At 38.3% G+C, this 22,124-nt stretch overlaps 1 protein-coding gene across 1 annotated transcript in view; it reads left to right on the top strand.

Moving 5' to 3' along the window:
* The window catches only part of EYS (eyes shut homolog), a 916,770-nt gene that overhangs the window by 248,497 nt on the left and 646,149 nt on the right, over positions 1 to 22,124 (top strand). Inside the window, exons 12-13 of the mRNA XM_054819879.1 lie at positions 12,987 to 13,100; positions 14,999 to 15,121. Of these exons, the coding sequence (XP_054675854.1) occupies positions 12,987 to 13,100; positions 14,999 to 15,121 (237 nt within the window). The remainder of the gene's footprint in view (positions 1 to 12,986; positions 13,101 to 14,998; positions 15,122 to 22,124) is intronic.

Below are 22,124 nucleotides of genomic sequence, written 5' to 3'. Positions count from 1 at the left end.
CAATGAAGCTTAGTCTTCCTCATGTTCTTGCAGCACACAAGGATAGCTAGCTAATTGATGTTTGTGGAAGAGGTGTCATTTGTCAGCATTCTGATCAGCAAGAAATAAACATAATCAAAGTATATGATATTATATTGAAAATGAATAATCTATTTCAGTAGAAACCAATTAATATAAATAGAAATTACATTTATATTGTTTTCTGTCTGCAGGAAAAATTCTCTTAAAGATGTGACAAGAAAGAGACAAAGAAATAAAAATCTATCAATATGTTTTCCTTTCAAATCTTTCAGAGTGGATAATTCACACTGTGTACACCAAACAATTCTATTAAAGACAGATTCAACTCATGCCTTTAATTTCTTCCCTCCCAGTCCTTCAGTTTGTAATATACCAAAGGCAGCTCTGAACAGCTGCAACAACATGAAGTGAACTATATAACGAAAACCTTTAAAACCCAGTCTCTGCTCTCTGCAGTTCTGTATTTGTGCCTATATTTCCCCTTGCCTAATAGTCCTCCTGTAACAAATATCCTCAGAATGTCAAGAACAGATGCTGGACATTTACATCCCTCCTGAGAAAGGGTGTCCCTGCCATGACTTGTCACAGGGAACTGTTGCAACATCCCAGCAAGACATGTTGAGGACTGGCAGCTCTTGAGTCACTATGATTTCCTCCGATTTCAGACTCTCTCCAATGGTAGGACTGTTGCTGATGGTAGGATCAAAATGTGTGTGGGGGGGGGGTTCTGATTCTAAAAGGGCAGCAGTAGTTCCTAAAACATTTTCACACTATTAACAAAAACTAGAAGAATGTTAATGATTTATTTAAAAAATTACCTGAGTAATACACTTGTCAGTATCTCTGTTAAGAAGCTCCCTACAAAGTGGTGTTTTCAGGAGATAATTTCTGAAATAGGGAATGCTAGGAAAGAGGAGAGTAGTATTGAAAAGCCTTTTTTTCCATTTTTTAAGAATGAGGTGCTTTTCTGTGCACTTGTTAATTTTCTGTCCTTTTAGGAAAAAACACCCAACCAGACAAAAAAACAAAACAAAACAAACAAAACCCCCAAACAAACAAAAAACCCAACAAACAGTTGTTTGGGCCAGATTACAGATAACTAGATATTCAATCCGAATTAGTTTCCACCTAGTTAGCTAGTTCTAAGTTAACTTTAGGGAGGTGTCAGAAGCTAACATTTTCACAAGGATGGAACTGCTAGGAGAAAGCAATTCTAAATAGTTAAAACTTTAAAAAATGGCCTGTAAAAAACTACATTAAGGTAGGTTGGCAGCTATGCCTAACCACTTTTGTTTCCCTGAAGATCAAAATGCTAAAAACCACAGGCAAAAGGAATTTGTCCTGTAGATTTTTAACACATTTACATGCAAAACAGCTTTTTATTTGTATTTTCTTCTGCTCTACATTTTACATTTTAAATGTATAAAGTATCAGCTCATTTCAGGGCTTTTAGTATTTTGCTTTTTTTTTTTTCAAGTTTCTTCAGTGTTGAGTATCATCAAAACAAATGAAAATATGTAGGTGTCAATTCACACTATAGGCCCTTTAGAACACTTCGTTTTACTTCAGATTAAATCTTGCACCTTTGGTTGCTATTTATGAGAATACCAATTTATCTTGTCTTCATCTGGCATATGTAAATTAGGAGCAAGTGGGTTAGCTCTGCCCTGTTTTCCCACAGTGAAAGCTAATTTAATTTTTTTGTTGTTTTGTAGATCTGCCAGACAAAATTTCTGGCTCCGTGTTTCTAGGCAAAACAGTAAGGCAGTTTAATGCCTTCCACTGCTTCCAGCTTTAGCCATGCAGCCATATACTTGAAATCGTCACAAAGTGGAATATGAGCTAAGTTAAAGTGTGAGTGGCTCAAAGCTTATTCGAGAATATCCATTTCTATGTCCAAGAACACAGATCTTGTGCTGTTGTGGTTTGCTGAAAAGGGCTGAAATTTAGAACAAATCACTATTTCTTAAGGAGAGAGGTCTGATCTGTTATGAGCTGCTGAAGCCATTAGCCCGACAATGGGGACACTGCTGCAGTCCCACGCTCCCAGGTCCAACCAGTAGCGAGGCTGGGAGGGTTTTCCCAACAGGCACACGCACACGCACACACAAATACAGTACATACATATGTATACTCACGGCCAGCCACACAGACCAACACGGACAGGGAGCATAGCACTTGCACAAACACAAACAGCACCAACAGCCTCATCCGATTCCTTTCTCTGGCCAACCAGGATTAAAGTTAGTTAGGGGAAAATATATATACATGTATGTACATACATCCAACATGGATCCCCGCCCAGCAGCTGGGCTCAGACACCCAGTCTATCGAGTAGCCTCCCCTAGATCCCACTCTCCCCTGCTGCTGGCACCTGAGCAGAAGAGCCCAAGGCTACACACCACGGCAGCTGCTGGCAGTCAGACCTATACACACACAGACAAATGCTCAGACACACACACGCACACCACACACACACCACACACACACCCCCCATGGGTGCCTCCACTAACTGGCTTTAGACTACCCAGCAGCTGGCTCCAGGATCCCTTGGTGTCCCAGTGACACAGACACATGCAAACGCATCTCTCCAGTAGCTGGCCCAGACCCATGGCCTCATCAGGAGCTGGCCTGCAGATCTCACAGTCTCCTCAATCACTCACTTGGACCTCCTGGTCCTGCCAGTAGCCAACTCACAGACCTTCTGGTCACTCCAGTATCCAGTCTAGAATTAGGGCAGCCCCAACACCTGGCTCCCAACTCTGTTATCCTGCTCGCTGAGTACTCCAGTCTGATGTTTGCACACTCTGACATAAGCACCCACACCAAGTGTATGCACCCCGGTCTCTCCAGTGGCTGATCCCCAGACACACAGCCCCTCTGACCCATGGTCCTGCTCCCATTGCTGGCACTCAGATACCCCCCCCCACACACACAGGCACAGAATAGAGAGTGCCTCACCCAGGAAATTAGTTAGAAATGGAGTTTAGTAAGAGGAAAAGACCAGTCAGGCACAGGACATGGTCAGACACACACACTGACCAGAACCTGTTTACAGGTCACCAGCACTTTTTATACCCTTATCCCTCTATTTTCCTGCACTACTTCCTCCTCTGAACATCCCATAACTAGTCTTGTACAATCTCCAAATGCTCTTCCCCTGCACCCCACAATGAGCCCTGGACCCTTGAGCAGTGACCCCCGCAGTCTGTGAGGTGCCTGAGGTGCTGCCCCTGCTGACTCCTGGTGCGGGGTCTCCCCTGTCCCCTGGGGCTGAGGTTACCCTGGGACAGATTGGGGGGCAGCTAAGGTGGGGGTTGGTGTCCCCGACTGGGGTGCCCCCGCCTGCCATCGTATCTCTGTGCTCCTTTGCGTCTGTGGAGACGAGTCTCTAATCACACAACATAATCCATAAAACAATTTCACATGTTCAATAATTTCACCTGAAAGCAAAATTATTTTTTACATTGTGATGTATTTCTGCAAAATTATTTCCATCTATTCATTCTCCTCTACAAGACAGTCTATAGAGGAAAACTGTTGCCAGCATAGACTTCAGTTACTTTTATGAGCCACATTTAAAGAATGATTTAAAGAATCCTTAAAGATGGATTAAAGGCAGGTTATTTAGAGGGAAAAAGCCATTGAATAGGTCATTTAAGAGTAACATCTTAATAAAACAGAGAAATAAGGCAGAAGCTAAAAAGGAAGCTGACTGTGGTAGGCAACTGGAGGAACCAGGTGTGTGATACATTAAACAGGGCAGGATACTGTTTACTTGAAATAATTTGTCCTCATTCCTACCTTCCCTTAACATTGCATCATAGTCATCTCTTTACTGCCTTCTTTCCTCAAATGTCCTTGATGATTTGGCATGTCTCTGCTGGTCAGCAGTACAGCTACAGGTCTGAAAGAACAGGGACTTGGAAGGCAGTAGTCAGGGTGAGTGGGAGAATTCTCCTGTTTCCTCCCAATTTGTAGCTCCTCCCTGATGCAGAGGAAACAAGGAAGAAAGTAACGCTTGGAAGAAAAGTAGTGCTCAAACACAATTTTTCTCCTGCCGCACTATTTCTTTGCCTCCTAATCCTCACCTGAAAAATCCTTTAGGAAGGTGCTATCACTGCTTGCAAACAGTTTCTGCTCTGAACATAGGGTGGTCAAACTCTCAGACCCCATGCCTTAGAAGGATGGTGTTTTGGGATGTCCTGGATGATAATGTTTCCGTCTTTGTCCCTTGATGTTTGTACAAAATTGCATCATTGATACAAGAACAGACAGCCACAGACTCAGCTACTATGGAGTTAATCATTATAAATTTGGGAAAATGGGATTCAAGCCTGTGAGGCAGTGGCCAAGAAGTGTAGATATATAGAGAAGGAAAAAAAAAAAAAAAAGTGTATATATCTAGATATATAAGTTTCAGAGGGATCTTTTCCCTGAAGAATTAATACACTGTACTACTACCAAGAAATCTTCTGACTTAATACAAATTTTATTGTATTCAAAAAATTTTTTTTATATTAAACAAATGTTGATATGATTTAATTACTTATTAAAATCCTTTTATCACATCCTAATACACTTATTATTTTGTAGGTTCCAAGGACAGCAGTATTAGGACTTTGTAAGAAAGAAAATATTGCCAAAACCTAGAATTTTTCAAACATTGTGTTTGGCTCAGAAACACCATGCTGTCTGAAGAAACGTAGGGCATGGTTTAATACACATACACCAGTTTCACAGCAATATTAGGAAACTGCACTGAATTTCAGCTGTATTGCTCTGATTTACCACGGCATAAGTGAGGACAGAATCAAACTTAGGGGTTTTTTAAGTGGTTCAATTTTTAGTGATGCGATCTAGCTATCTTATGATTCTGTATATCAAGTACCATGATCTATACAAAATAAACCTGCCACATGCCATTACATCATAAGGTAGTGAATTCATAAGCTATTACCCTATACAATATACTTTTGTTCACTTTACAAGTGTAGTAATACAAAGATTAACTAAGATAAATGCAGGTTTAATCAAATGGATCATCTAGGAGGCTGCAGGACCATGTGCTGCAACCACCTCCTGTTTGTGGACGTGACAATGACTAATAGCCACCCCTCTTTTTCTTTTTTCTCCCAATATTCTCTAGGGAAATCCATATCGAAATTAAGATTCCTAACAGAAATAAAGAAGTTTTACTTTGATTTGGCATCCTTTTATACTTTTATGCAAGCAAAGTCTGAGTAAAATTTTTAAACACACAATACAAAATTTAAAGTGTGTGGAGAAGGAATTTTGACCTTCGCAGTTGAGTGATCAGTGCAACCCTGTTCTTCATCCAAAATTAAAAATTAAAACCCCACATTCTTACTGTTACAGTTTGGTCATTTGACTAATGCCTGTTAACAGGTGAGAATACAGACCTAAGTTAGTATATAAAGAACAGAATAAAATAAGTAAAGGAGTTAAATAATAAACTAAAACATAAGAGAGGTAAATTAGGTAAATTGATCAGATCCCCTCTCAGTCTTCTCTTCTTCAGACTAAACAGACCCAGCTCTCTCAGCCTTTCGTCACAAGAGAGATGTTCCAGTCCCCTCGTCATCCTTGTAGCCCTCAGCTGGACTCTCTCCAGTAGTTCCCTGTCTTTCTTGAACTGGGGAGCCCAGAACTGGATGCAGCACTCCAGATTTGGTCTCACCAGGGCAGCATAGAGGGGGAGGAGATCCTCCCTCGACCTGCTGGCCACACTCTTCTTAATGCACCCCAGGATACCATTGGCCTTCTTGGCCACAAGGGCACATTGCTGGCTCATGGAGAACTTGTTGTCCACCAGGACTCCCAGGTCCTTCTCTGCAGCGCTGCTTCCCAGCAGGTCAGCCTCTAACTTGTACTGGTGCTTGGGGTTATTTCTCCCTAAGTGCAGGACCCTACACTTGCCTTTGTTGAATTTCATTTGATTCCTCTTCGCCCAACTCTCTAGCCTGTCCAGATCTCCCTGACTGGCAGTGCAGCCTTCCGGTGTGTCAGCCACTCCTCCCAGTTTGGTACCACCAGCAAACTTGCTGAGGGTACACTCTGTCCCCTCATCCAGGTCACTGATGAATGTGTGGAATAAGACCAGACCCAGTACTGACCTTTGGGGCACACCACTAACTACAGGCCTCCAAGTAGACTCTGCACCGCTTACCACAACCCTCTGAGCTCTGCCATTCAGCCAGTTCTGAACCCACCCCGCTGTCCTCTCATCCAACCCACACTTCCTAAGCTTGCTTGTGAGGATGTTATGGGAGACAGTGTCAAAAGCCTTGCTGAAGTCAAGGTAGACAACATCCACTGCTCTCCCTTCATCCAGCCAGTCATGCTATCATAGAAGGCTATCGGATTGGTCAAGCATGATTTCCCGTTGGTGAATCCATGTTGACCATTCCTGAAAAACTTTTTTTCCTCCACATCCTTAGAGATGACATCCAGAATGAGTTGTTTCTTTCCTGGGATGGAGGTGAGGCTGGCTGACCTGTAGTTTCCTGGGTCATCCTTCCTGCCCCTTTTGAAGAGTGGAGTGATACTGGCTTTCCACCAGTCCTCAGGCAACTCTCCTGTTCGCCATGACCTTTCAAAGATGATTGAGAGCAGCTTAGCAATAACATCTGCCAGCTGCCTGAATATCTAACTCAATTCCAATCCATTGTCTGTTTATACTGGGATGATATTCTAGAGATGACAATCTTCAGATTGTATTTCTAAGAAAAATCTCATTTTGTTTTTCTGACTGGTATTTTTAATTCTTTCTTTGTCTTTGGTATTGTCTCCATTCGGAGGGAAGCGGACAGTCTTCTTTTCAGTCTTTACTTAAAGAAATCTAACAAGGGATCCCAGCTGCCTAATCTTTGGAGGTAAACTGAGCTCTATGTCTTATTGTGAACTATATGGAAGTGATGGTAAGAATACCTTTGAAGGGAAGAAAATTGTCAATCACAGTTTAACAGGATTGCTTTCCAAACTATGGCTTCTCAGAAAGTGAGACTTTTTTTTTTTTCCTGTAATTTGTGTGGGTCTCTTGTTAGTCTGAAAAAAATCTTTTTTTTCTGAGATGTAATGCCACGTTGTAGAAAAATGTTGTGAAATCTTCAATACCTTTCCTTTTTTCTTCCATTTCTGAGCACTTCTAATAAGTTGGTATATCTATTTCTTTTTCTTTTAGTTGGGTGACCCCCCCCCTTTGTTGGACACAGGATAAAAGATGGTTAGTGCTACCGTGAAAGATGAGAAATTATCAGAACAGTAGTGTTCTCTCATCTTTTCCATATGGAATTGTTCAAAGAGGCCAAATCATGAAGTTTCTTTATTATAAGAAATAAAAGTGATGGTAACTTGACATTTTGGTGGCTAATAACAGCAGCTAACATATTGAAGAATTTTTTTATCTCTCATTGTATTAAAGGAATATCTCTTCATTACAGCTTCGTTTCCCATCCCTCCTCTTTTGCTCTATGACATCAGGAAATTCTTACCTTCCTCCTAGCAGGAAAGAAAAGCAGCAAGAATTTGTGACAGTAACAATTGTTAGTTAATAATTCATGATATTTAACTTAAAGGGAATAAAAGTGGCAAAAGTTTCAATTCTCCTCATCTCAAGCATACCATATGGAAAATGAGGTTTAGGCCAAACTTCATAGAAAATGCAGAAGGAAATGCAAAAGATACTAAACATAAACTTGCTAAAGAAATAATGCTTCATTTTACCTATCAATATTATAAAACAAGAAAGTCCTGAGAAATCAGGTATTGGATATCTGTTCTCTACCAGTCCCTTGAGAAAAGATTTTTTAAATGGTTTCTGAGAACGCTGTATGTCTAAAAAGGAGTGAATAAAGGTTCCCATCTGTCTTTAACAATCTAACTTCTTGAACATTTACTCTATCATCTGAAGCTGGCAGGAGTTATCTTGTTAGAACTCCTTCTGAATGTCCAATTGTGCATCTGCAGAGCAATCAGATAGAAATAACAAAACCTTGAAGTTATAGATTTGCTGCTTAAGAAAGAAACAACGTTCTCATTATTACTTTGAGAAAGGCTCTGGTCTCAGAGTTTTGCAGTTTCTGCAGCACCAACTTGATGTTGTAGCAAAACTTAAAATATTAAATTTTAGCATGTCACAATTGTCATTATATACACCTCCAAACTCACTCTTCTGGACTTTTAAATTAGGAACTTTGATGAGTCCTGTGAAACAATTAGTAAATTCCCTGGGAATCTGATATGTTCTTCAAAGCTCCCAATTTACAATACATTAAAGAAATAATTCTATATTAAAGAAAAACTGCACTTCTGACAATTCATGTATGTAGTCTGCTAGAATTTATAATAAAGGATTTATATTAATTAATTTTGCCTCTCAGCTTTTCATTTTCATTATATTTAATCCCATAATACATTGGTAAATGATTGTTTGTGTTTAAAATATGAAGACTTGTTTTACATGTGTTCACTCATTAGGAAGTTAGGTAGGTCATGTAAAACAGATTTTAAAACTAATTCATATGGTCCTGTTTTCCATTGGAAGTTTGAAACCACAGCACCCATCTAGTAGTTTGTGAATTGATTCTAATTTTATAATTTTTTTTTTTAAAGTTCTTTTTAAGGCAAAATTCTTCATATACAGAACTGCATATAAAATATGTAGGCTGAGTACTTGAGCATGTTTCTATCATTGCACAGATAAAATTGCTATCAGCTACCACTTTACATCATGAGGGTTTTTGATTTCCAATAGGCAAGTTCCCTATTCTGAGTTCCCAAGTGGAAGAGAGTCAGATTGGGTAGGACTAGCCTTGGAAGTAAAAGTGGCAATGTGTGTCTATGAGATCATGATATCTTTAAGCCAGGTAGATAGCAAACTGTGTTATCACAGCATAGAGCTCAGCCTCTGTTCTACCACTTGCATAGACACTTCATATGAGCAGCTATCCTATTAAGTGGTGTGACCTGCTGTAGCTATCCTGTATGCTATCCATGTAAGGTCTAGTAAGTTCAAAGCTTGCTCAAAAGCGTAATCGGACTGTTCTGAATAGGCTATAGCTCTTTTGCCAAATTACCCCAATTGAAAAATATACAAGCTCTTCAGTAGCTATTTTGTTCTTGAAAAATAGACAAACTTCAGGAAAGAAAATACAATTTCAGAGTTGTTACTGTTCATGTAATGACCCATTCGTGGCCTATAATCCTAAGAAGTCTGAGGAACTTTCCTAAGCAATCTTCAGTTTTGTAGAAACTAGACACATTGGTCACCTGCTGACTGTTGTGTTTCTTTCCAGATAGTGATCATTACTAGAAGGGGTTTGGAGACACACACTTCCTAACATTAGTGTTTACATATGAAATCACTTGTGACTACAAATGGACTGGGATATTTGGTTGGTTTGAGTTTCTTTTTTGTTTCCTTTACAATGCCCAGTGATAGTGGCCAAGTGTTAAAACGCAATTATCTCAGCAATTAGATCATCAAACATGTCACATATAATTCCTGATTTAAGTGGTTTAAACAAGTTTAAGTTTGTGATATTCAAAGCTCTATTTCTGGAAGAATATGAAGTTTTGATAAATTACATAAAAGAATAAAAAGTAGGTCAATATGGAATATGCAAAAAAAAAAAAAAACCTTCAAAATTACCAACTATGTAATCATAAGTTGGACAATGATTAGTAAAGTCCCAATTCAACAAAAAAAGTTAACCGATGTAAGAAAGTCTAATTTAAAGAAAACCTGCAGGAATAGTGAAGACAGAGGCTACAGGCATGTAATGACAGTGGACCCTGTCCCCAGGAAAACTTTACCGAGGATCAATTAGGTTAAACCTCTATGAGCTGTTTTCTTCTTGAGCTAAGGACGGACCATGGTGACAAGGTCGACATCATAACACACAAGAACAGCAAGCACGCTTGATTCCAGGTGGTAGATCAAAGAGAGAGGCAGAAACATCATATTATGCCAGTTTCTGGTTCTGTAGGAGGTGTCACACACAAAGTTTTGTCTCCATGACGATAGGAACCTATTTGAGGAATGAGGCTGCTGAAAGAGCAGTTAGTTCAAGGACATTGCCAACAAACATGCTAGTGAGGAGGGCATTAAAAAGTTGACCAGCACTTTTCACGCTGCAACCTTGATCGTCCAAACATTCATGTTACAGGTATCTACACTGGTAGCCCCTGCAGTAATAATATATTTCTGTATGGTTTTAATCTTCAAGAAAGAAAACCAGGCTGGTAATTTTGATATTGAAACAATGCACGTAGGGTGGGCTCGATGTGAGAAAGCTCACCTACTCTCAACTGAAATGAACTGGACATAGATGTGTATTTGAGCCTGCATGAAGGGTTAGTGCAATATTTAGCTTGCTCCCATGCTGTGCTCTTCCTGGGAGCACAGCTGCATCCAAATATTTCAGATCTTAGTTTACTTTTTATCTTGAATATGGGCTTAAAGGCTACATTTAAAATATCATATAGTATCAAAAGGATACGGTAAAGGATATAGTAAAGATGTGTATGAGTAAAGATAACCAATTAATGAGGAAACTTGATTCGTAGTGAAAAACAAATTAGACAAATTTAGTTCAGGACTTGAATGTTGTATAATAATTCTACGATACTTCCACTTTTTGGAAAAATGTCTGTTATCAAATATCCAAGTGGTAGGAAAATAATAAATCAAAAAATAAAAATAAAAATTGGAACTTTGGACAAATGGGGACATCCTAGGTTATTGCGGCCAGTTCCACAATGCAACAGAGTGACAAAAAACTAACCTGGAAGGGACAGTGTGGAGTTCCCTGGTTTGACTTTAACAGTGCTCCAACCTAAACAGCACTGCTTGTTTTTCTTTTATTACATCTGCAAGTGGAAACATGTTTCACTTCAGAAAGAAAGCCTTTTAGAAAAATAATATGTTCTTAACCAAAAATCAATGATAGTAAACTATAACATCTGTGAAATGAACACGAGAATTACAGTTTACCTTATATTAATCGGCATGATTTGTACATTCTACCATCATTATATTAACTACTACATATTATCGACATTTTCTTTGACAGTTAGGTAGGATAATGGGAAATACATGATACCAAATAATCCAGAGTAATCCAAATACTGATGATTGTGTGGTGCCTTCTAAAAATTTACGTGTAAGCCAAGACTGAAAAGGAGATTCTTCAAAAGCGTGCCTGATATTTGAATTCTCTTGTATTCTGTGCAGGTTGTGCTCTCTATCTTATGTGAGAACCCAGTCGTATATTAGAATTCATAATTAAATTCTGCCAGAAAGAGCGAAAAGAACTCACACATTGATCGCACTGGGACACTCCATTATTTATCTGCATTTGTTGTTATTTTGCTGACACAATATCAACTCTATACAAATTATTTTTTTTCTGGTATTCACAAATGCATCATAGATTGACATTTCAGGATGATTCTGAAGGCTTTTAATTTTTTTCTTTTTTAAATGAGATAAGGTTGAGGGACTTTAAAGATGATGTAAAAATAGGAAGGAAAGATGTAAAATCATCTATCTTTCCTAACATAAACAAATGTTTTAATTTATTGATTTATTTTTATTTGGTGGTTTTAAAAATAATTTTTAAAGAAAATTTTTAAAATGGGATTTTTTTTTTCCTTTACATAAATAAACAACTTTTTAACAATATGTGACATGATTTCACTATACATCTTTCACAATTCACATCCTGGGAACCTAATATAAAGCTAAGGTACATGGGAAGAAACTGAACAGAAGAAAAGAAGAAAAACATTCAACAGGAACACTTTCATATATATGGATTTATTATTTTTTTTTATTTTAGTAACAACAAAGATAAGATTTATTTTGTCCTCCCAATCAAACTGAATGTACTAATGGTTTCACGAAGATTAGTGTTGATATTTGGAATTAACATAGAACAAAGCTATAGACATGTGGTGGGTTGACCTTGCCTGGCTGTCAGATCCCCCAGCCAGCCGTTCTCTGAAGATGGGACAAGAAAAGATTAAAAAGCTTACAGGTTGAGCTAAAGACAGGGAGATCACTTACTAGTTACTGTCATAGGTCAAACAGACTCAAATTGGGGAAAATCACTTTAATTTACTGCCAGTTGATGTAGGTTTGCCTAGTGAGAAACAAAGACAAATTAAAACAACATCTTCCCCATCCCTGTTTTTCTCCTGAGGCTCAACTTCACCCCTTCATTCCCTAGTGCTCTACCTCCTCCCCAGCCCAAGCAGCGCAGGGGATGGGGAATGTGGGCTGTGGTCAGTCCATAACAGCTCCTCTCTGCTGCTCCTTCCTCCTCACACTTTTTGTTTTAATGTTTTTTTGTTTTAATGATGTCTACTTTCCTTGTTTTAGCAACATGGACAGCATCCTCATCTATTGTAATTAAGCTGTGCACTTCACTCGTGCTGAAGACCTGACTCATATGACATGTGTTTGTTACACCTCAATATATTTGTACTCTGTATTTTTCTACTGCTCCTCTCCACAGTAGGAAGCACCAGACATTGGATGAGAGAGAACTGATGTACTCTCAGATTAACATGGCAAAATTCAAAAAAGATATCATAAAATACTAAAGTGACTCTAATGCAAGCAGAACACTTGAAAATCTATACATTGTTTGCATACTGCTATGAATATCTTCTTTCTTTCTGGTAGTACTTCCTACTAAATTTATTGCTTTATTCCAGCAATAAAGATGTCTATTTGTAATATTGAATAAGAAATGAGTGAAATTTAATTCTTTGTAAACAAAATACAGAAGCTATGACTTCCAGTTTCCTTTTACAGGGGAATATGGATCATAACACCTCTTGGGTTTAATTACAGAACAACATTTGGAATAAAAGTTTCATGTTAATAGCACACATAAAGATGAAAAAATTCAAAGCTTATTTTGCTTCTTTTTCAGGTTTTTCAGGCCAGTACTGTGAAATAGAAATGAATGAGTGTGATTCAGCTCCCTGCTTGAATGGTGCTGTCTGTCAGAATGATGTCAACAGCTATGATTGTTTTTGCCCCGAAGGTAAGTTGTTCAAAATAATTTATTTTTATTATCTTTGACAATTTTCAAAATTGCCTGCAGTCTGCAAAACATCTTCCTGACAGTCTTCAAAACCATTGTTAAAATTTCCATTCAATGAAAGTTATTCATTCTTTTCTGAAGTCTTATTTGCATCTTTGTCCACTAAGGCACCCAATAGAACAAGCATGCTCATTAAGAATGGAAATAGATATACTTGTAAGTGATACTTTTTTCAGATAGAACCTCATGATTTTAGCAAAGTCTGAACGAATGGAGAAAACACAAATGAGCAGTATGTGAAAGCCACAGAAAATGTAATCAATAAACTTACAAAGAAAATATTTTATCCTGATGTACTAACTTGCAGCTTTATGACTGAGCATAGCAAGAAAATTACAATTGCCATGATAATGACTGTAATATATCTTCAATACAAAAATCTATTAAAACTTTCACAGACAAAAATAATGTGATTTTCAGCACTTTTGGTCTGTTTCTTTAAAAATGCATATTGCTCAGTGTTATCAGAAGTGTACGAACAAATGAGTGGTTTCAAGAAAAAAGTAGTTAAAGGAAAAACTAAAATGCTTTAAAACATTTAAAATTACAGTGTCTTTCTGAAATATTTTCACAAATGGGTTTCTTCAGAATATTTGTATGGTTTTTTTAAATTGGATTTTTAGTTAAAAATAAAGTCAACGTTGTGATTTATAACCTGGTACTTTGTTTCTGCCTTTTAATCTTTCTTATACTTGTCTGATTTTAATCTTCAAATATTACTACTTGGTAAGTATGGACTGATGGTGAGTTGATTTCATAGCTTACAATATTTCAGGTATTTATATATTAATAAAAGCATTCTAGTGGTGATGATCAGTTCAGCAACTCATCACAAAAGATGAAATTGCTAGAAATAATTCTCATAAGTACCGCCTCTGTCATTAGTTAGCTTTAATTAGAAGCCAAAACAGATATTTGAAGGCAGCTGAAAATTGAGCTTGGAAAAGATTGTTCTGCTGTTTTGTCTGTCTGTCCAGCTTATAGAAAAATAAAACTTGGCATCCACATTGATAATTTTGTGGCTTACTTGTTACCTGTGAGACATGGGTCTGATTAAACTCTAAATGCAAATGAGAACTGTTACTGTATACATTATTAATGAACTAAGGGTAATTCTAAAGTTTTATGACTTAAGGATCAGTGGAAATTGGTTCTATGGTCAGTTTGAGAAATTATGGGAATATGCCTTGTACTGAGGGTGCTGATAGCTTAGCATTAGTCATGGTCTTCCTGCAGCCATTGCCTGTGACAGCACTAATGATAGTCATTTTGTAGCATGACGATGAATTAAAATACATTTACAAGAGCATAAAATGTCAGATATTGGAGTGGAGATTCTCCAGCAATTTCAAGTACAAAAAAACACTGTTGGACTTCTGAGCTTGCTAAAAGTTACTATGACACAAGAAACAAATAGTGAAAAAGTAGAGAAGTAACTATTTGAAGGTTGATTTTTAAAACTATAATCAGATGCCCAAATCCCAGCATCACTTATCTTCATCTGCAATGTTCTCAAAATGGAAGAAGATGTATAGATTCTTAAGTCTCTGCTAAACAAAAAGTTCAACTAGATTAATGAAAATAATGAATCCTAAATTTGTTCTTTCAATTATTAGCTCCTTTTAAAGTATATTTGATGGTCAAATGTATTTTCCTATTAATGACAGAGCAAAAAAAGCTTTTAGAAAGATCTTTCTATAAGACTTCAAGATAATTTCATTATACAAGTAAATTGTAAAATCTATTTTTTTAGAAGAAAGGACTCAAAGACATGCTTTAAAAAAGAAGGCACAGATATAGCTGAATAATACATAGCTCTTTGTTTTTTTCCAATCAAGGATATGAAGGTCTGAACTGTGAAATCAACTTTAATGAGTGCACTTATGGCTTCTGTAAAAGCAATTCAACTTGTTTAGACCTGGTTGCAGACTACAGTTGTGTTTGTCCTCCAGGATTCACTGGTAAGATTTATTTTAACTCTGGACATGACATTGAATAGTTAAACTTTTTATTTTCTTTTCTGAAATTAAAGCATACTCTTTTTAATTGCATTTTGTTCAGTGTTTTAGCATTAATAGAAAAATTCAACTCAGTGTTCTGTGCTATTGATAATTTGCTTTAATTTCCCTACTAACAGGATAAAAATTGAAAGCAGTGTTTAAGCTGTTTGATTAATTGATGGAAAGCAAAACTGTATTTTGCCTATTAAAAAAACACCTAGTCTATGAAAAATAGGTGAGCACTGATAGCTATAGCAGGTGCTGTTTGTCTTCAGAAGACCATATCACAACCATACTTGATTGAAATAGAAACAATACAATTTTAGCAAGACGACACTTTGTTCTCTTCAGGAAAGATACCATCAGATGCCTATGATAAATAGCTTGTGAATTGCACGATTATTTGTGTGTTTAACAGGTTTAAGAAAATAGCTCTTGCATCAGGAGCAGTCTTCATGGCCCTGCTTTCTGCCAGAAGCAGCTAACAGGATCATGGGGAAATCAATAAAACTGTCTGAAAAAATATGCCATCTTAACAACTAATATGCTGTGATATCAGGGACTGGAACACATTGACTTTCAGCTGCCGATTTCAGAGAGGCAAATGGAGCAGCATTAGTCATAACCAGTAACAGGAAGACAAGCAGTGGCAGTCTCAGAAATCATACACAACAATCATAAAACAAGTGGGTGTTGTAATAAAAAGCCAAACAGAAAGCTCAAAATCTGTGGTGACCAATGAAGAGGAAAGGAAAAACCAAGAGAGATCTATTATGGAGAAATGGAAGATTAAAGAAGCAAGTAGAGCAGTGAAGGATGAGGAGGCAAAATTAACTTAGAAGTAAATAGAGCATTTCAAGTTGATAGTAACACCAGTGACATCCAGTTTAGGAGCACTTCACACACATTTCATCAATGGTTAAAAACAGGCAGATGGGACATAAGGAACTTAAGATGATACATGGAGATTTAGAATCTGTGAAAGTGATAATAGCTGCAGTTCCCACAGACGTCTCTGATTTTGCTTGATCCATGCCAACATATTCTAATATTATTTAGCATTACAAAACTAAGACGTGCTCTATTTCCTACAAGATCATATTCTCCTTCTTTCTTTGATAACTGGCTTTGCTGTCATTAATTTGCATAGTATATGCCTATTTTGTGTCAATCATGAAAATAATGGCGGTGATTACAAAGTATTTGTTCATATAAATAGAAGCATTTTTAATGCAATAATTTTAAAAGAAGGAGCTTTAAAAACTTACTGCTATACTACAAGGATCAAAATGGAAAACACCTAACTTTTCCATAGTAGGCTGCAAACAGTCAGTTTGAACTAGGTAATGCAGGAAAAGGTGTTCCTTTGAAAATACAGCTACATTACTTTGGGATATAATGGAATCCACGTTACAGAACCAGAACTATAAACTAATGTGCGGGTGTCACAAAGGCAGCCTGGAACAGAGTATGTTCTCCTTAGGATGAACACTTTATCCCAGATTCATGCTGATGCAAACAGTTTGACAAAAACGTATCTGTTCATTTCAAGACAAACAGGAGTCAAGATGTGTCAGCTGTAAAACAGTTACCAGTGAGTTATGGGCAGATTTTAAAGGATACCTCCAGGCCTATGGTGAAGTCATAGAAGTTCACATGACTGCATAATAGGCCGTTGTGAAAAGGCTCTATTTTCTCCTGCATTTCCTGTGTGAGAGACTTTTCATCGTGAATGTGCTATTGATCTCACTTCTTATTAGCTTTTTTTGTGAGACAGGACAGCTCCCACAAGAAAACAAATCAGCCAGTCTGCTGACTGGAATTGGAAGTGGGGATAAGGATCCTCCTGATTACACTGAATATTTTCATCTGTGCTCATGCTATTTGTATAATAAATGCAGAGTCAGCCATTGTGGATGCCATTATATCTGCTGTCTTCAGGCCTTCCAACAACTGCTTCAACCTCCTGAGAAAAGTCTTTGTTGCAAAATACTGAATATTCGAGCTTCTATCATCTAAGAAAAGCAAACAGCGGTAAAAGAATGTTCCATGTTCTTCTGAGTTCTAGAACTGATGTAAACAGCCCAAGAAGAGACTGCCATAATAACAGCGATACACTCAAAATCTTTTTAAGGGCAAAAGGAAACATAGTGTGTATATAGGAAGTTTTTGTTTATCCAGTTAATATTTAAGTGATGTAGAAATCCATATTATATAATGAATGTAGAAAAGCACCATTAACAGCACTGTCAAAATTGTTATACCAGAAAACTTATTAATATCTACCCACTTTCTTTGGTTTCATGTTCAACTTCCCAGTGTCCCTCTGGGCCCTAGAGGTGACAGTTTGAGTCTTCTCCAGAAGCAGTGGGGGAGTTTAGGCCTTAGTCATTAGCATAATGAGCTCTTCCCCAAGAGAAAGATGATGTTCCCGGTGGGGGTTTCTTCCTCCTTGATCCAGGGTCCAGTTGGGGTTATTTTCATACATTTTCTCACCCAGCCTGTATCCTTTTCCTGCACTTCTAGATGCAGCCTGGCAGCGGCCCCCAGCCACAAAGGGCTATGGTTTGTCAGTCAGTGACCGGGGGAGAGAGGAGGGAAGGGTGTCACCTCCTCCCCAGCGGGGCCACCGCCGAGCTGGAGCTGGAGCTGGAGCTGGAGCAGGGCAGGCAGCAGTCACTGGCCCCAGCGCAGGGGTTAAACCAGCGACACCCAGCTCAGGCCAGGGCTGAGCCCCTGCACTGTTGGGGCAGCGCACAGCTGGGCCATCTCCCTGCTGAGGGCAGAAATCATATTTACTGGGCTACAACAGTTAGCTCTGACTACACAGAGCCATGAGTTAGAAAGTTCATCAACAGATCTGCTACCTCCCTGTTGATCACATCTTGTATTTTTCCGATGACACTTGATCAAGGAAGTGAAATTTGAAAAAGTCCAGTGAAAGTATAGGGCCGATTTTTTCTTTTCAATTTTTTTTCAAACGCATTTTTGTTTTCCTGGCATGTTAAAAGGCATTTCCAAATAAAGTTTAGCTTTAGCATCTCAGCTGGTCAGGTACAAAAAACTGCCTTAGGCCTAGTTGTTTGCTTGTCTTGCTGTTTACCAGCTCCGTGCCTGGCAGCATCACTCCACTTTGGTGCCGCGTGCCTTGTGCATGAACGCTCTGCTGGAAGGGCAGCGTTGGACAGGAGCAAAACAGCTGCCTGTTTGAATGGCCTTGGCTGTGGTGGTCCACAGGCAGTGGAGCTTGTTCCTTCCCTGGGAGGTGAGCCGGGAAGAGGCAGCAGGTGCGGCAGAAAGCAGGTCTGGATGGAAGGAACAGCTCGCTCCTGCTGCAAAAAGCCAGGAGGACAGGAACACCCAAAACACCTGAGAGAGTCTTGAGAGGAGCAGGGAGTCTTCTTGAGGCTTTTGCTCCCAAGTGCATTTTTTTATTGTTAAAAGGGTGAGCACCTGAGTGCTGGCAGCTTTACAACCTGCTGCATGGAGTTTCCTTTACTCTGAGAAAGACAGGCAGACAGAGAGAAGCAGCTCCTGTGAAAGACAAGGAAAACACTTTCTCTGTATTAAATCAAAGCTTGCTCTCAAATGCCCTCTTGTGGGAGTCAGCATACACAGGATCACTGTAATTATCCCATAGTAGAGAGCTACTGGACAAATGGACAGATGGCGGCACTGCCACCTCCTTCCCTTACAATGTTTTGTTTGATTTTGTCAGTTAGAGGGGTTTCAAGAACATCTGGCAGTTGAGATAGGTAAAGGCAATCCAAGTGTCTTAAACTGGCGAGCGTCAAAAATTAGAAAACAGCTTGCTCAGCACATCCAGGCTACTTAATTCTGGACATTATCAGAACCTGAAGGTAGGTGAAGTAGGCAATTTTAATATTGAATTGTAGGACACATATAGTACCTTAAGTAGAAAGATACCTTGAATCAAAGCATCAATCAGGTGGGCTGCTATGGAATTCACCAGTGGTACAGAAGGAGGAGGCAATTTTATGAGGTGTTGGTTACTGACCATTTTCATTATTTGGGTGGATTTTCTCTGGTAGTGTAAGTCACTGGAACCCAAGAATTTTGTAAGCCAGTGTTCTGGGATAAGAAGGTATGGGGTTTTTTAGTCTCGAATCAGTGATGGAATTGTATTTTGTCCATTGTAAACCCTTTGCCTATTTTGTAAGCCAGTGTTCTGGGATAAGAAGGTATGGGGTTTTTTAGTCTCGAATCAGTGATGGAATTGTATTTTGTCCATTGTAAACCCTTTGCCTATTTTAAATGTTAGAAGAGGTTATTAATTAAATGGATTTCAAAACTCTGCACACGTGCCTGAGTGTAGAAGTGATCCCTATGCTAGTAAAGTGACATCAGTGAACAATGGGTAGAAAAAACATGATTTCAAAGTGATTTTTACTTTAGCACTTAGCACTAATTTTCTTGTAATTTATATGCATGGGATTCTTAAACTGACTTCCTTACTTATATCATGGTCCATATGAATTCTCTATGTTTAACATGATCCTTGTTTTAGGTTTTGCCCGTGTCTCGTTCATGTTTCTCATTACCATGAGGCAGTATGAATCAACATTTAAAATCTACCATCAGTCATATGTTGACTTATTTAAGTCTTTAGGCTTTACACAGCAGACTAAATAAATTTGCAAGCCTTTTAATATGCTTTCTGAAGATCAAATCTGTGTAATTTCCTCTGGCGTATTTCATACTATGAGCTTTAAGAATCCTGTAGCAGCTATTGTGGCTAAACAAACGGTCCTTGCAACACTGAACATTTGAAAACCAAAATTATAAAAGGATGTGCAATGTCTTCTAGCTCAACTCCATCACGAGGCAAAAGGTGATACCTTTTTTTGCGCTTACAAAAATCTTTTCCTGTGCGTTCTTTTTCTATGGTTTTCTAAGCTTTGTTTTCAGTAAGCCTGAAAAAGCATTTCTCTTTTAGGCAGCTTTTGGCTGTCCCAGATGGTTTTAGTTAGTATCAGGACCACTGCACAGTTTAAAATCATTGAGTCGCTCCATCCTCCATTCCACACTAAGCATCTCCAGTCCTGTCCTCAACAATTCAAAGGAAAGATTGGTGGTTACCCATCTTCAGAGGCACTCACAGATACTCGGTCTCCCTTGCATCTCAAGCACCAGATTATTGTTCCACATCAATGGCCCTTACAGAAGCAGCCCAAAAGCCCAGTATTCTTTACTCTGTTGTCCCCTAATGACAGAGTTCATATAAACGCCATGCCTGTGTCTGATCTCTAGTCAAAACACAAAGGTTTTTCAACCCAACCCAAAACCTGGAAGCTGAAGACTGAAGAGTGCAGGATGGTTTCCCCGGCTCCTGGCCAGCAGAGCTCTCATTCACAGCGGGCCCATGGTGGCACGAGAGCAGGAGGCTGGCTGCCTTTCCCCCCTGCTCAGCTGGGACAGTGCCATGGGCTGCTGGTTTTCAGAAACACTCCAGAAGGCGGGCTGCCGAGGGCGGGCTTCCCACAGTTGGGCGTGCAAACTTAACATGCTGGAAAATAAACACTATTTATGCATATACGGAAATGTATTCAATACGTATTTCTGTGGTTACTAGAGGTTTATCGTCACGTCTAATGTGTAAGTGTACCTGCTTCCCCTGGAAGGAATTCAGGTTAGAACGCTGAGTAGGAAAAAAAAGGGGTCAGTAGAGTGCAGAAAAGTCTGTTTAAGTTTCATCATGCTGCAAATTACATTACATAAAAATTTAGATAAACTAATACATAAAAACTATTGAATTGCACGAAAGAAAAACAAATCAATTACAGTTCAGAGGCAATGTTTTTTCCAGTCATCTAAAAAATAAGCAAAGTCTCTTCTTTTTGGTGAGAAATCAAATGGCACATTTCTCCAGCAGTTTTCCATCTGCAAATACTAAGCATAATTTGTTTAAATTAGAAGGTGAATAGTAACAGTTGGAACCATCTGAAAAAAGATAAGTTAATTCTTAACTCAAAAATTTAATTAGTTTATAAGGGATTTCCTTTATCCTTGCTCTACTGGAGGTGTTATGCGATTATTTTTGTATTTTAGTTTATCCCTTTTATTTTAGATATATTGGGGTGTTTTTCAATAGTGATGCCAATCGTCATGCATAATATAATGTATGTAGAACATACATTCATATCTTTATGTGCATTTAATTAATTTTAGATAAATTGGAACATAATTATTTAATATGAATAGGCTTGTTTTTCAATTAAAAAAATGTTGTCAGTTGCTGGGAGGACCTTATCAAATAAAAAATGAAAAGCAATCATGTCTAGAAAAGCTCATAGAGTAATTAACATACATGCAGAAGACTCTGGAAAACATGGTTGAAATTCTTAGCCTTCCTGAGTCACTGTGAGAAATAAACCAATTTTTTCCTTAAATCCACACTTTTTCTATAAACTATTTCTCTTTTCTCCTTTTCTTTGTATGTGTTTTCTATTTATATTCTAAACAGTTAAGGTCATGGATGACATCATACTATGAACAGTAATATGCCAGCACAGTTTTTTACTTTTTACATCTGAGTGCATCTGTAAAAATAATATGGATATCAAGACAGAATTTCCTAGTGCATCAAGATTTTTATTATAACTGCCTCAATTAATCTGCTAGGACTAAATTTTCTGTTACTACATGAGCAATCAGTGAATGAACGCTGACATGAGATAATCTGCCTCCATCTAACCTCCCCAGGTCAGATTTTCCATCCCTCCCAGATATTGTGTTAATGAATTTGAGAAACGGAAGTGGGATCTTACATAAGAATGTTTTTTTGCTAGTGTTTTTATAGCAGGCAGTTCCTCTTCTGAAAAAAATCCACCAAATCATTGATGCTGGAAAAAGTCTGTTGCTCAACGCTGCCTTTGCAATATTCACTAGCATTGTACCAGAGGTTTTGATACTGAATTGTATCTCCCAGTATATACTGGGCTGT

This window comes from Grus americana, chromosome 3, assembly GCF_028858705.1.
Source record: "Grus americana isolate bGruAme1 chromosome 3, bGruAme1.mat, whole genome shotgun sequence".
In the NCBI taxonomy this organism is placed as follows: Eukaryota; Metazoa; Chordata; class Aves; order Gruiformes; family Gruidae; genus Grus; species Grus americana.
This window is presented reverse-complemented; position numbering and strand designations above follow the sequence as displayed.